The 16,705-nt window shown below is 39.5% G+C and overlaps 1 protein-coding gene across 2 annotated transcripts in view; it reads left to right on the forward strand.

Annotated features, from left to right (window-relative positions):
• Positions 1 to 16,705, forward strand: part of JAM2 (junctional adhesion molecule 2) — an 89,640-nt gene that overhangs the window by 56,753 nt on the left and 16,182 nt on the right. For both annotated transcript variants that reach the window (XM_066259100.1, XM_066259101.1), the window contains exons 3-5: positions 4,624 to 4,686; positions 13,146 to 13,253; positions 14,994 to 15,146. In XM_066259100.1, coding sequence (XP_066115197.1) covers positions 4,624 to 4,686; positions 13,146 to 13,253; positions 14,994 to 15,146 — 324 coding nt within the window. The remainder of the gene's footprint in view (positions 1 to 4,623; positions 4,687 to 13,145; positions 13,254 to 14,993; positions 15,147 to 16,705) is intronic.

A 16,705-nucleotide genomic window follows, 5' to 3' on the forward strand; every position in this document is an offset into this window, starting at 1 on the left:
CAATCATTAGTTTTTCATTGCGCGTTGCAACACCTTAGTTGTTCATTGATTGCTTTCTCATATGTACCTTGACCGCAGGCCTTCAGCGGACCGAGTAACCCCTTGTTGGACCCAGTGACCTTGGGTTCAAGCTGGTAGGCTTCTGCTCAAACCAGATGAGCCCATGCTCAACCTGGTGACCTCGGGGTCTCGAATCTGGATTCTCTGCATCCCAGTCCGACACTCTATCCACTGCGCCACCGCCTGGTCAGGCTGGGTCCTCTGTCTTGATAGTATTTTTCTGGAGGTCTCAGGGAAGAATCCCAATAGAATATTCATCAGTTTTCTGGTTGTGTTTCTTCAGGGTCCTGATTGGTCAGCACCAGGGCAGGCAGTTATTAGTCAATACAATTGGTCCTGTTGTGGCCATGGCATCACTTGCCTGGTTTTGCTGCTTTTCTGGGCCTGGAGCTGAAACACAACAGAAGTCTAGATGTTTTCCCTAGGAGTAATGCTTAAGGTAGTGGTTATGCAAGCACCAGCTTGGGAGTTGCATAAGGGCCACTCTTCAGGCCCCTTGTTTCTCCTCCAGAAGGTCTACCGCACGACTAGCAATATGCCAGGGGAGGAAAGGTCAAGTCATGAACTGCATGACCAGCAATACGATAGATCAGAGGGTCTGAGCCACATGACCAACAATAAGCCAGAAGAGAAAAGATCACCCTGGGAACAAGGTCCTTGTTTTCCCATTGCAGGCATCTGGGGCTTTCCAACCTGATGACCTGTACCTGGCCCGTCGTTCTTATTCTGCTCATATCTAACTGCATACTGCAAAACCAACCAGGTTGTAAGTCTAGAGCAGTGGTTTTTAGCTGGTTATGATTTCTCCACTTCTGTCTTTAGGGGACATTTGGTAATATCTCGAAACATTTTTGATTGTTATTAATGGGGATGGTGTGGGAGGGGGGATGCTACTGAAATCTACTGGGTGGAAGCCAGGGATACTGCAAAACATCCTACAAGGCACAGGACAGCCTCCACAACAAAGAATGACCCAACCCAAAATGTCAGTGGTGTCAAGATTGAGAGACCCTGGTCTAGCACCTCCACTCGAAGATTACCTTATTGTCCTGCTTCCCCAGTCACAGAATCTGCTTCAGAGCCTGTCCTTTGCCTCCATTATAACCACCAGTTCCTCAATCTATCCCATCTTCATTAGACCTATGGACCTTTCCACCTGACCTCTTTGTTAATGTGAACTCCTTCCACATAGTTCAGCTTTGGTGGACATTATGTGGGGCCCAGTATATATACGTATATAATACATCTTGAGGGCTTTGGGTATAGACTCACTGAGTTCAAATCCCAGCTTTACCACTTACTACTTGTTTAACAAGGGCCAAGTTTCTTACCCTCTCTGTGCCTTTGTTTCCCCACCTGAAAAAAGTGAATAAAAATGGTACCCTACTATAAAGAATTGCTGTAAGAGTTAAATAAGTCATCATTTGTAGGCCACTGGGAATGTTGCCTAACATTCTTAGTAAATATTATCTATTGTTCCTTTACAAGAACCCATTAAGATCCATGTTTCCAACTCACTATCTCATAAAGCTAGAAGGTATGATTTTTTTCTTAAATGTTTGTGTAAGCTATGAGTTTTTTCCATTTCTCTCATGGCTAAGGTCTCTAAATGTGGCAAAGCAGGAAGTACCCTGCTTTTCTCTCTCTGGTTTTGACTACCTATATCCCTGCCTAAAGCAAAAAGCACTTGGCTGCACAAAAGTTTGGGCGAGGGCACATATTCCAAAACATTGTCCTGTATGACACATAGTTCTCAGTCTATAGATGGAAACTGATAAATAAATAGATGGAATGATGTTAAACAGATGGGCAGCACTTGAGTTTCTGGGATGAGTGACCATGCGGATTGTGGTACTTTTCACTGTGTGGGCTTTATGGAAAGAAAACACAGTTTTGAGGTAAGTATATGAGTTTATTTTTGCTGTAAGTTTGTGGTTCTTATAGGAAATGGAAATATAAATATCCTGTAGAAAGAAGAGTTTACAGATTTAGTATCAGGAGAGAAATTAGAGCTGGAGATACAGATTTAGGACTTTTGAGCAAATAAATGATAGTTGTGTCCATGAGAGCATGACAGATCATATAGAAAGGAGTTAGCTGAGTCAGAAAAGCAGTTTCTGGGCAGATGGGTGGGAAGAATGAGGAGAAAGAACCCACAGGGTGGCAGAAAGAAGAATAGGAGAAAGGTCACACAATCCAAGGAAGTCGACAGAGTCAAGTGTCATAGAAAAATCAAGTAAGATAAACACTGAAAACTGTTCATTGGATGGCAAGAGAAAGTTTGTTTTTGCCTTGATGAAAACAAAGTCTGTAGATTTTAGGAAGACAAAAGACAGATAATAATGTGAAACAGCATCTCTAGTAAACTGTAGAAATATATTCAAGAAATAACCTTCATTAGATTTTTATGATCAGATTAATTTGGTCTTAGGTTATTTCACATATGATTTTTTTTTCATATATGATTTTAGGGGTGAATAATGAAGGTCAGCAGTTAGATTGTTTTACCTAAATTGTTCACCCAAGAAAACAATAAGAATGCTTTGTATTCTGATGGTAATTAATTAACTCCAATACAGTATTGTATACTGACAACACCTTCTACAAAGAATTGCTTGCCTTCAGGAAACCTTCATTTACTGGTTTGATTTGACCCCATTTACTAGATTCCTGTCATTAGTATACAATATAAAGTGGTATTATTTATTTGTTAAACAAACATCATGCCTTGCTTTATGCCAGGCATTGTTCTATGTGTTTGGACTATATCAGAGAATAGAACAAGTAAAAGACTTTCCATAGTAGCATTTGTAGTTCAGAGATGTATACTTATAGGAAGTGATTTAAATTCTTTTTAGTCCTGGCTAAAGGACTAAAAATAGCCCAGTTGGTTAGAGTATCATCTTGATATGAAAAGGTTGCCAGTTCAATCCCCAATCAGGGTACATACAGAAACAGATTGATGTTTCTGTCTCTCTCTTTTCCTCTCTCTCTGATATCTATAAGTAAAATTTTTAATTTTTTTTTTTTGTATTTTTCTGAAGTGAGAAGCAAGGAGGCAGAAAGACAGACTCCCACATGTGCCCAACCGGGATCTACCTGGCAAGCCCACTAGGGGGCGATGCTCTGCCCATCTGGGGCTTTTGCTCTGTTGCAACCTGAGCCATTCTAGTGCCTGAGGTGGAGGCCATGGAGCCATCCTCAGTGCTCGGGCCAACTTTGCTCCAATGGAGCCTTGGCTGTGGGAAGGGAAGAGAGATAAAGAGAAAGGAGAAGGGGGAGGGTAGAGAAGTAGATGGGTGCTTCTCCTGTGTGCCCTGGCCGGGAATCACACCTGGTACATCCACACATCAGGTTGATGCTCTGCCACTGAGCCAATTGGCCAGGGCCTAAAAAAATTCTTTTTCTTTTTAAACAGTCATTAAACTGGACTGTAGAATGACATCCATACGACAAAGGCCAGGGCCTAAAAAAATTCTTTTTCTTTTTAAACAGTCATTAAACTGGACTGTAGAATGACATCCATACGACAAAGTGATACACGTGCATATCAACAATTGGTTGTTCAAGTCTTTGTCTGTTCAGGAGGTATATGAATGTCTAATAATTATGTTGTATACTGAAACTAATAGAATATTATATGTCAACTGCAATTGAAAATGCATTTTAAAAAATGTAACATTTAGCACACTAGTTCACTCTAAATACTGAATTTTATAAAATAAAAATATGTATGAGCTATTTTTAAAATGAAAATTTTATATAAAATTATGGAGATGATGATATCACCATCATCATCATCATTACTGTATAACTATTAGATCACATTAGCCACCATAATCACCACAATGGCTCATTTCCACATGACGTAAGTATAGTTGGATAAGTTCACAAAGCAATTTACCAAATTTCCCCATGTATAAGATGCACATTTTTTCTAAAAATTTGGGGTCTAAGAACTAGGTACATCTTATACAGTGGTTGTACATTTTTTACTTGCATTTCCTGCTTTTTCACGCTTGTTGAGGAGTTGTATGAGTTTTATGATGAATATACTGGAGTTCAGTAACTTTATATGTAGTACTTTTTTTTTTCTTCAAATTTCAGGCCCCAAAATTAAGGTGCATCTTATACATGGGATTGTCTTATACATGGGGAAATACAGTATACCCCTAAATAAGGTGCTAAGAATTATTTTTATTTGGAGAACAACACCCTGAGACACTAGATTACATATTAGCTAAATTAAGGACGGGCACTCTTACTTAACAATCAGGCTTGTGAGAGTTTGTTTTCTGTGGTGGGGTTGGGGGGGGTCCTAACAGATTTATAGGTTCTGTTTTGGGAAATGCTTAAAGGGTTTCTTTTAAGAAAGGAAAGAAAATGGAAGAGAAATATAATGATTTGGCTTGGTGTTTCTTATTGTGATACTTTAAAATTGTGTTATGAATTATGTGAAACTGTCACCAAACTTGAGGCCAGTTTTCTTCAGTATTTCCATTTAAACATTTAAAAATGACCTTATGTACTATTTTAATTGTCCTATCTGTTTTAATCTTCCAGATCATAAGACCTGTGGAGTCTCTGCCCCAAAAGACCAAGTAATCACAGCAATAGAGTATCAAGGTAGAGTACCTTACTAATTTTCAAGGGCTGTGTTGTTTAAATGACTCAAGCGTATGACGCATGTGATGTTATCTTCCTATGTGTTCCATCTTCTACCCCAGTGATTTTCAACCTTTTTTGAGCTGCGGCACATTTTTACATTTACAAAATCCTGGGGCACACCACCTACCAAAATGACACTCTAACACAGTACATATTATACATATAGTTAATAATATAGTTTCTAAATGTATTTATACTCACTTAGTGTGAAACCTGGGCCTGTTTCGATGAACACAAAAGGAATATCCTGGCAGGAATGGTAGAAAGACACACACGAAGCTCTTCCTCAACAGTTCTCAGTCTCTCTCTGTTTTTAGTTTTTATCGCAATCAAGCTTGAGAAGCTCAGCTCACATAGATATGTGGTTGAAAACAGGAGCAATGTCAAAATAGCTTTGTTGGCCAGAATGGGGAACTCCTTGGCAACAGATAACCAAAAACTGTCCAAAGGAAGATCAGCAAACTTTAGCTTTAAAGTTAGATAACATTGTGATGCATTGTATATCACCCTCTGCGGGGGCCTCTTTTAAAAAGAAAAAGGTCAAATATCTATATATACCATCAAGATAGACATAACCAGCTGAGGCTGAGGCTTCATCTAGTGGTGGCAACATTTACCTCCAGTCCTGACCAGGATTAGAAATCGGGACGATAGGGAGGAGTAGCAGCTTCAACTACTCGCCGCGGCCACACAATGACAAGTGTGCGGCAGCCCTAGTGGGGACCTTCCTGGGTGTGGATGAGAGGTGGCCTACTATTGGTTCATTGCTAGTGATCGGGATGAATTTTAGAAGATGATTGGTCAGTGAGCATTCCCTGTGCCTCCACTCTTCCTGTTGCTGATAGCTGGAGGGATTGTGAGGGGAATGTTTATGTTCGGATGAAGGCGGCTGGCAGCGGCCGGATAAATAGCCTCTGCAGGCCGTATCTGGCACGTGCAGGCCATAGTTTGGGGATCCATGTTTAATTTCCCCATGGCACACCTGACCATGTCTCACGGCACACTGGTTGAAAAACACTGCTCTACCCGACCTCACACTAGTTCTTCTGCCAATAAAATGCCATTTCCACCTTGGGAACTCTGTCTCCACCTCCTCTGGAAATTTTGGAACTGTGATTAAAAAGCTAATGTACAAAGAAGGTCTCTTATTATGTAAATCATCTGCAACAAAGCAAATTTAATTTGTGAAACTAGGAAATGGAGATCTTGCAAAGTTTCCAGCCAGCTAGATATGGTAAATGGAAATTTACACTTTAAACCTCATGCTATTTAATGTATTTAAGATGACATTAATATAGCCGGTTTGGGGCTGCCATTTTGCTGTTTATTTTAGCTTCTCTGAAATATTTACAAAGGAGAGTTGATGTTTAATTGGTATAAAGTTTCAGTTTTGCATGATGAAAAACTTCTGGAGATTAGTTGCACAACAATGTGAATATACTTAGCATTACTGAACTGTACAGTTAAAAATTAAGATGTAAAATTATGTGTATTTTAACCCAATTTAAAATTTTTTAAAGGTTCTCATAACCAAAAAATTTTAGAGGCTTTATAAGTTCCCTTCTAATATTGACCATCCACTATTTTTCTGAAGCATCTTTTACCTAGAACACAATAATATTAGACAAATAAAGAAGAATGACTGTCTCTTAAATGTGATACTTGTTTAGAAGAGACTGTAAACAATTAAGAAACAAGACGTGAATGTCTGATTCCTCTTCTTCAGGCATGTCTTAGGTTCCTGGAGTTGAAGAGTTACAGATTTTAAGGAAAGACACAAAGATTATAGAAAAGGACTGCAGTGGGGAGGAATTAAATAAATTAGTATTTAAGCAGTACTTAGCACATTGTGTTATATGTGCTTGTTCAGTAAAAATATGCTATAATAAGAGTCAGCCCATCATTCAAAAATAACATCACTAAATAACAAATAACTTAAGTATTTAGGAAGTTCTAATATTTTACATAATTAAGCTATAAAATAGTCACTCATATTATAGCTTGGTTTTAAGTGGGGAGAAGCGGGAAGAGGAAATTAGTGATTGGGAGCAATTTGGGACTATGGAATGCACTTACAGACAGATACACAGGGCTAGGTGAGATGCCAAAGACAGTGCAAAGGCTGAAAGGGGGAGCTCAGTGAGGGGAGATAGGTCAGTATATTTATGAGGGACAAAGGAAGCTTTTACTTTCCTGGAAGTTTCCTTAGTTATATATTACTTTTTAAAAAACTTATTGAGGTGAAATACATATAATATAAAATCCAAAATGAACAGTGTAGTGGAATTTAGTACATTCACAGTGTTGTACAACCACCACCTCTATGCAGTTTCAAAACATTTCCATAGCTCCAGGCTAAAACTCCATACCATTCACATTACTCTTTAACGCATGTTTTGTGTTTACTATAGGAAATCTTTCTATAATTTATTGCAATCAAATATTAGTCTTGCTCCCAAATATGTATTTTCTATCTTTCTGTTTCACCTCTCTCTGCTCCTTTTAATTAAGAAATCCATTTGATTCCATTTCATATGTGCCCCAATCATTCCAACATTAAAGCAAAAATGAATTTCTGTCTACTTCCCCATTTTAGTTTTAGGATGTTGTAAGACGTAAGATAATTTCACTTGCAGCCTAAAGTATTTTATGATTTCTGTATATGTGTCTTCCATCCAGTTCATTCAGCTTTTTGTCCCTACACGTCTGATGTCAGTAGATCATGACTTAGTTCCGTCTTTTTGCTGCTTCTAACACTTCCCATAGTGCTAGAATAGACTAAGACTGAAAAGAGGGCGGCTCTGTCCAGCTTATAAATTATGTGAACAGTCTTACGTAGAGAGTGTCCAACCCTGCAAGCAATAAATCAGGGTTTAATAGCATGCTTTTCTCCACAGCAATAATCTCAACTAATTCTTTATAACTACTTTAGTAGTATCCATTCTCTTCTTGCATTATATATAAGATTTTAAGTTTTTGGGTTTTTTTGTTTTTTTTTACAGAAACAGAGAGAGAGAGTCAGAGAGAGGAATAGATAGGGACAGACAGACAGGAACGGAGAGAGATGAGAAGCATCAATCATCAGTTTTTCGTTGAGACACCTTAGTTGTTCACTGATTGCTTTCTCATATGTGCCTTGACCGTGGGCCTTCAGCAGACCGAGTAACCCTTTGCTCAAGCCAGCGACCTATGGTCCTAGCTGGTGAGCTTTGCTCAAACTAGATGAGCCTGTGCTCAAGCTGGTGACCTCGGGTCTTGAACTTGAGTCCTGCACATCCCAGTCAGACATTCTATCCACTCTGCCACCGCCTGGTCAGGCATTATATATAAGATTTTGATGATTTTTAACTTAAGCACAGAGAATAAAATCAGAAGATCAGCAGTACAGAATCCTCAAAAAATTAAAATTCTCAGTATAGCAAAAGAGTTATTGTGAATGCTTTATCAAAACAAAGAATTACCTTTTCTCAATGCAAATGAAACACTTTTTGGCAATAAAATAATCCTCTTAATGTAAGAACTCAGTATATTTTCTGTTTCAATATCCCTTATTTTGAGAAAAATATAATTTATCTCTATGTTACTTTCCTTGCTGTCTCAAAAATAACATTTTAGTTCAAATCTGAGTGATTTTTAGGTAAATTTGTGATGGCATAAAGTGTGGATTTCTGTCATGTCAAGGCAGGTTTACAGCTATAACTAAGAGATGTTACTATGTATGAAAGTGATAATGACCATTTATGGAGCATATACTATATACAAAGTACCAGTGGTGAGATTAAAATAATTTAACAACCGATTCTCTGCCCTAATGACCATTGTAAGTATAAAAAAATATATACCAAAAGGTAGTTTATCATTTTATGCATTTAATATTTAAACAAAACCTGGCCAACTGGCTCAGTGGTAGAGCATCGGCCCAGCATGGGGAAGTCCTGGGTTCAATTCCCGGCCAGGGTACCCAGGAGAAGTGCTCATCTGCTTCTCCCCCTCCCCCCTCTCCTTCCTCTCTGTCTCTCTCTTCCCCTCCCACATCCAAGGCTCCCCTGGAGCAGAGTTGGCCTGGGTGCTAGGATGGCTCCATAGCCTCCACCTCAGGTACTAGAATGACTCTGGTTGCAATGGAGCAATGCCCCAGATGGGCAAAGCATCGCACCCTAGTGGGCATGCCGGGTGGATCCCAGTCGGGCGCATATGGGAGTCTGTCTCTGTGCCTCCCTGCTTCTCACTTCAAAAAAACACAAAAAAATAAATAAATAAATAAAATAATATTAAAATAAAAACAATGAAAGGGCACACAAAACTAGATTGTTATAAGAGTTTTAAAATATTAATGAAAATATTAAATAATACCTGATAAAAAATAATAAAACTTTTATTTAAGATATTTCCGTATTGCTTTTTGATTGGTGGCCTTACTTGCAATTTTCTTCACTTTTATCTGAACATCATCGGCTGTATGATTAATCCGTGTATGTGTGTGTGTGTGTGTGTGTGTGTGTGTGTGTGTGTGTGTGATAGAGACAGAGAGGGACAGACAGACAGGAAGGGAGAGAGATGAGAAGCATCAACTCTTCGCTGCAGCACCCTAGTTGTTCATTGATTGCTTTCTCATATGTACCTTGACCGGAGGGCTACAGCACAGTGAGTGACTCCTTGCTCAAGCCAGTGACCTTGGGCTCAAGCTGGTGAGCCTTGCTCAAACCAGATGAGCCCACGCTCAAGCCGGCAACCTTGGGGTTTCGAACCTGGGTCCTTCGAGTTACTTTACCTAAAACTAGAGGAGTCTCATACCAATTAATTCACTGGTATATTGCTCAGGCTAAGAGTACTATCACTTTGATTTTCTGAACATGTCAGTTAGAGATGTTAAGTTAGGTGGCCAGGGTGTGGGTAGGTGGTGGAAAGAGGCAGCAACCAACTTTTCACTGTAGGAGTAGGATCCCATTCCTTTACCTATGGACAGAATAAACATTACTACAGGCACTTAGAACACACTGCTGTACAAATGAATGTTAAAAAAGAGTAAGGAGCCTGACCAGGCAGTGGCGCAGTGGATAGAGCGTCAGACTGGGATGCAGAGGACCCAGGTTCTTGACCCCAAGGTTGCCAGCTTGAGCGCGGGCTCATCTGGTTTGAGCAAAAGCTCACCAGCTGGAACCCAGGGTCGCTGGCTCAAGCAAGGGGTTACTCGGTCTGCTGAAGGCCCGCGGTCAAGGCACATATGAGAAAGCAGTCAATGAACAACTAAGGAACCACAACGAAAAACTGATGATTGATGCTTCTCATCTCTCTCTGTTCCTTTCTATCCATCCCTGTCTACCCCTCTCTCTGACTCTCTCTTTGTTCCTGTAAAAAAAATAAAATAAAATAAAAAGAATGGCCTGACCTGTGGTGGCACAGTGGATAAAGCATCGACCTGAAAATGCTGAGGTCACCGGTTCGAAACCCTGGGCTTGCCTGGTCAAGGCACATATGGGAGTTGATGCTTCCAGCTCCTCCCCCCTTCTCTCTCTCTGTCTCTCCTCTCTCTCTCTCCCTCTGTCCCTCTCTAAAAAATGAATAAATTAAAAAAAAAAAGAATGGCTCAAAAAAGAGTAAGGAATGTAAATTTGTGATTTCCACACTGGGCAGCTGCCCAGGTGCCCACCTTAGAGAGAACCCTGATTACAAGTGCCATTTTAACAACTGGTTCACCAAACTCAACAAAAAATTAGGTATTGGTTCTGCCGAACTGGTGCGAACCGGCAGAGTCTCACCACTGCAAAGTACCATGTGCTCCAAAGTGTATAAACACATCATCTCATTTAATTCCTACACAACTTTACAAGATGAGTACCTATCTTTTTATTTTTACAATACATATGTGAATATAATGTTAAAAAGTAAGTTAAGTAATTTGTACAATATCAGAGGTCTAACTCCAAAGCCTGTGCTTTAAACTATGTACTGTGATGGTATAATAGATGCAGAATTATGCTGGCCTGGAATGTTGAATTTGGACCGAGAAGAGAAAGGAGAGTCCATGGTAGTGGGCTTTAAATTTATTTGGTTCTTTATTCTCCTTTCCTTGAAGCACTCCCAAAGAACCACATGGTGAATTCTAAATTCAAATTCTAGGAAATTCTAAATCAAATTCCCAAAAGTTCTAAGTTTCTTCTCTTAAGTCTCTGGTCAGATGTCACCTTCCACTTGAGGTGAACTCTGATACCTTGTTTTTTTAAATCACGCTCCTGTCCCCTGCATTCCCATGCCTCCCGTACTCTGAGCTACTCTGGTTCCATAACCCTTTTCACCTCCTGCCATGCTATATAATTTGCTTTATGGTGTTTCTTGTGTGACTGACCCCCTACACATTGTAAGATTCAAAACAACAGAGATCCTTGTGTCACTCACTAACAGCTCCAGATCAATGCCAACACACAGTAAGTACTCAGTATGATTTAGAAAGTTGGACAGACCATTTCTCCATGGTTTACTCGGTCAGCCTCATTCTCATGAGGCTGGAGCAGCATCAGCTGCATTTAGGAAATTCATTGGTTAGATTTTCAAATATAATTTCTGCAAAGGTTTCCCATAGAGCAATGAGGATGGAAATTAGGAAGACTTCACCAAGAGGGGTGTGTATGTGTGTATGTGTCTAGTTAAATACGTAAAACAATAGAGTATAAGTTTATTCCTAAGACCTAAGAGTGTGTGCTAAAAATGAGTGTGGGTGTGTGTTTAATTGTTGGAAACTCAACAAAATACGGGAAGGAAACCTATCTAAAACTCAAGACTCCGGAAGGTCACCACCCATGCTCCTTAATCAACAGAATAGAGCCGTGTTTCCTCAGACAAGGTCCTCAGCACACATTTGCTTTCGCGGTGGAATTGTAAACATGTCTGTAAAATGATGTCTCTTTGTAACGTAGATCCTGCTTTTAAAACTTTAGTCATCTTTGAAAACAATTTTATTTTTTCCCTTGCCTTTCTTTGTCCTACTTTCTATTTTCCATTACCTTTTATTCTATTTCTATATTTCTAGCAATACATGTGGAACTTAAAAAAAAATTAGAAACTACATATTACAGAAAAAACAATCATAATTCTACCAAACAGAAATCATCACTGGGTTAATATTTTCACACATATTTACACAGACTTTTTTTCATAGCTATGTGTATATTTTTAATAAAACCCAGGATAGTATTTTAAGTATTAAATAATCCACCATATCATGAAATATCCAGAACTTTTTTTTAATGAATGTCATTAAATCTGCTTAACATCAAAATCTGAAGTATGTGAAGAATTTTAACATAATTTATCTGGATTGAGGTAAGGGGTAAGAATCAACAGTTTGTTAGAAGACAATATTGGGTTTGAATTAATGTGTTCATTGACAAGTTGATCACAGAAGGGTTCTGAGTGAGAATGTATTCTGTTGAGGGAACATTGTGGGGTTCATGGCATGGCCTGGGCTGGACTTAGTGCCTCTCTTTGGCACTAGGTATGAAGCACTCTCTGCCTACTTCCATCTTGGTACTCATCACATTAGAATGAAATTACATTATCTTATTTACTTTTTTTTCCAGACATAAAATCCCTGAAGAATCCTGCAAAGAATAAGATAAATAATCACTGCCACCATTTTAAAGTACTTACTCTGCATATATTATTGTATTTGAAGACTCAAAAAATTTGAGATACTATCTTATTTTACAGACAGTAACTAATGCTCAAGAACCAGGGAAAGTAACAAAATGTTACACAATTATTATATGGAAGAACTATAATACTTTCAATTTACTTTTGTGTTAAGCCAACATGATACATGTTGAGGTAATTTATGAATGAATAAATGATTGAATGAATGAATGATTGAATGAATGAATAGAAATATAAAAGAATAACTTAAAAATGTTAAAAATTGGCCCTGGCCAGTTGGCTCAGCGGTAGAGCGTCGGCCTGGCGTGCGGGGGGACCCAGGTTCGATTCCCGGCCAGGGCACATAGGAGAAGCGCCCATTTGCTTCTCCACCCCCCCTCTCTTTCCTCTCTGTCTCTCTCTTCCCCTCCCGCAGCCAAGGCTCCATTGGAGCAAAGATGGCCCGGGCGCTGGGGATGGCTCCTTGGCCTCTGTCCGAGGCACTAGAGTGGCTCTGGTCGCAACAGAGCGACACCCCAGAGGGGCAGAGCATCGCCCCCTGGTGGGCAGAGCATCGCCCCTGGTGGGCGTGCCGGGTGGATCCCGGTCGGGTGCATGCGGGAGTCTGTCTGACTGTCTCTCCCAGTTTCCAGCTTCAGAAAAATACAAAAAAATAAAAAATAAAATTTTTTAATTAAAAATGTTAAAAATTCATTGTTTAATTAATTAAGTAAAATATAATTTCAGAGGGACAATTACCAAATAATTATTTTTGTTGATGTTTCTAGAGGCTGTCCTAACCTGTAAATACCCAAAGAAGACCATGGCCTCCAGGTTAGAGTGGAAGAAGCTGGGGAAGAGTGTCTCCTTTGTTTATTATCAACAGGCTCTGAAAGGTAAGAGTTGTGAATCCAGACGAGCAAGAGGACAATCACCAAGCACAGCTCAGATCCTTTAGTCCAGTGGTCCCCAACTTTTTTGGGCCACGGACCGGTTTAATGTCAGAAAATATTTTCACGGACCGGCCTTTAGGGTGGGACGGATAAATGTATCACGTGACCGAGACAAGCATCAAGAGTGAGTCTTAGACGGATGTAACAGAGGGAACCTGGTCATTTTTTTAAAATAAAACATCGTTCAGACTTAAATATAAATAAAATAGAAATAATGTAAGTTATTTATTCTTTCTCTACGGACCAGTACCAAATGGCCCATGGACTGGTACCGGTCCGTGGCCTGGGTGTTGGGGATCACTGCTTTAGTCGATGAGGACAAGACATGGCTGACTACCAAAAAGGTGTTTCTGTACCTGTGAGATGGAACCAACAGTGAGTGCCTGAGACCTTGAACACAGCCACAAAAAAGGGAAGTCCCTGGCCCCTTCATTTCTCAGCTCAGTTCCTGGAGGGTGTAAAATGAAATCATTTTTCTAGCCTAAGTGGATTCAACTCTCAAGAGAAAGGAGGACAAGATGGTGCTGGGTTGAGATGGAGAGTCACTGCCCAGTTATAAGAACTTCACCATATTTTCGTATCTCCATTGGAAAGCCAGGCCATCACTGAAATGCTTAGGGAGTTAAGACTTATAGGAGGGTAAATATAACTACCTTTATCTAGTGCTTTTTTTGTTTTACATTTCTACTCTCTATTCTTCCTATTGAATATGTGATGAGCTTTTGATTTAAACTGTTGATAGTGATGGATAAAAGAAATACTATGATGAGTACTATTAGCTGGGTGATGGGTACAGTGAGGTCCATCTTACTAATGTACCACAGGGTGCTGATAATATAGCTGTCTTTACTTGAATTTTCTACACTAGCCAATTCTGGTACCTAAATGTTAAACAAAATGCTGTATTAATTCCATACACATGACTATCAAAAACTAACCACAAGAATGCTTTTAAAGACGCCCTCACCTTTTCTTTTGTGGAGTATCATACGGGTCACCACACAGCACAGAAAGTTACTGTCCCAGCTAATTTAACTAGGTTCTCCAGTATCTTTTTGAAGGCAGGAATGTTTTCTAAGCATACTGGCAAGGGTGTATGTATAGGAATATGGAACCAAATGGTCTTATGTGAAGAATATGTCATTCTAAAAAAAAAAAAGTTTGGCCTGACCAGGCGGTGACGCAGTGGATAGAGCGTCGGACTGGGATGCGGAAGACCCAGGTTCGAGACCCCGAGGTCACCAGCTTGAGCGCGGGCTTATCTGGTTTGAGGAAAAGCTCACCAGCTTGGACCCAAGGTCCCTGGCTTGAGCAAAGGGTTACTCAGTCTGCTGAAGGCCCGTGGTCAAGGCACATATGAGAAAGCAATCAATGAACAACTAAGATGTCACAACAAAAAACTGATGATTGATGCTTCTCATTTCTCTCTGTTCCTGTCTGTCTGTCCCTATCTATCCCTCTCTCTGACTCTCTCTCTGTCTCTGTAAAAAATAAATAAATAAATAAATTTTTTTAAAAAGTCTGAAATAGCAACACCCATATGCAATTTTTAAAGTTTTTTTAAATTGAGTTTATCAATAGGAAAATAAATGCTTTGGCTACCGAGAAAAGTGACTTGCAGAAGGTAGTATATTGGAAGTTACTTGCATCATTATCAACATCATTGTCTTCTTTTTCTCAAAGGTGATTTTAAAGACCGAGCTCAGATGATGGACTTTAGTATCAGGATCAAAAACGTTACAAGAGCCGATGCTGGGAAATATCGTTGTGAAGTTAGCACCCCATCTGAGCAAGGCCAAACCCTGGAAGAGGATACAGTCACTCTAGAAGTATTAGGTGATGTGTTTGTATCTGTGCAATTACTGCTGTTCCCACTCTCATCCCTATCACTCAGCCCTGGGGACAATGAGGCGACTCGGGCCCTAGTCAGCAAAGTAACAGGACCATCAGTGCCACCTTTCTTGCAACGTCTTGACTATTTCTCACTTCACCTCATTGGCTGATCATTGACTGACCATTGACTGATGAAATTTTACTATTACTAATTCATTATCATGAAACCTGTCTTTATTTAAGATTCAGGTAAATCCTAATGATCGTACACTGTCCGTTGGAGCATTTTTCCCAAGAGTTGTTTTTGTAATAGCTTTCAGCATATGTGGTGTTTCTCCTACCACATAAAATAGTATCACATGAGGTGATTTTTTAAAAAGCAGTAAAACAAAAAGAGCAGAGAAATTATCAAAATTATTTGGTAAAGTAATCAGCATTTGTTGTCAGGCCCTTTCAAATACAAAATCTTACTTAATTTTCACTGACAGTCTGATTTTCCCAGATGAGGACATAGAATGTAAATGATTTTCCCAAGACCACACAGCTAGTAAGTGTATGGACAAGGGTTTGGATCCAGGTGGGGTTAACTCCAAAGCCATTATGGTTGGTTACTGCAAAAATTGCAGATGGATATCAACAACTCATGATTCCTGTTGGTAGAGGAATATGATCTCTGCTCCTTCACATATGCTATTATAAACTACCAAGCAAGGGCAATAAAATCACTCCTTTTTCTATGTAGTCCAGCCTCTTTCTAAAATACTAGTGGTGTATTAGTATAAGAGATTCAGAAAACCTTGCGGGATAATTCTTCTGTTGCTACATGTCAGTGATCACAGACTTAGCAGCATAAACCCCACCCGTCTGTTAGCTCACAGCGCTGGAGATGAGAAGTCTAGTGGGACAAGGCAGGGTCCCCTCCCAAGGATTCATGAGGCTGAAATCTGCCGTCTAACAAGAGAATGTCTAATCATTCTTGTGCTTTGAATATTTGACTTTCCCTTTTGTGATCAGCCAGAAAAAAACACTTTTAAAGGAGTCAGTGATTAGGTCAGCCTTGATCATAAAGATCGTGGATTTGGGACCTTAACTGTATCTCCCAAGTTCCTTCAGAATGGTACGAAAGGTACCTAAATCAGTACTTCATTGAACAAATGAGAGGAAGTATATATAAACCAGGGCTGGGGGACTTGAAGGACCATCTTAGAATTCTGTCTACCACTTAGAATTCTGTTTTTTCCTAGATTTAAGTTATTTTGCAAAATATAGTTTACAAATCCCTGGAACCAGACTAACCCTAGCTCAGGTATGCTTTCATCTGGCCAGTTCAAGGCAGAACAAGATGTTAGTTTTAGTACTGGGCCTGAGAAATATACTCAAGTTTGACTTCTTTGGAATACAGTTGGTAATCAAACATTAAAACCATTGGTGAGGGGGGAAAGTAGAGATTAGAGATTGTTTTTCTAAGGAAGAATAGTTACATTAGCGAGCATAATGCTTGCTGTTATAATAGAAAAGCATCCTCAGTGAGCAGCTTAACATAATAGAAAGTTTCCATGTAG

The sequence above is a fragment of the Saccopteryx bilineata genome, chromosome 2 (assembly GCF_036850765.1).
Source record: "Saccopteryx bilineata isolate mSacBil1 chromosome 2, mSacBil1_pri_phased_curated, whole genome shotgun sequence".
Lineage (NCBI taxonomy): Eukaryota > Metazoa > Chordata > Mammalia > Chiroptera > Emballonuridae > Saccopteryx > Saccopteryx bilineata.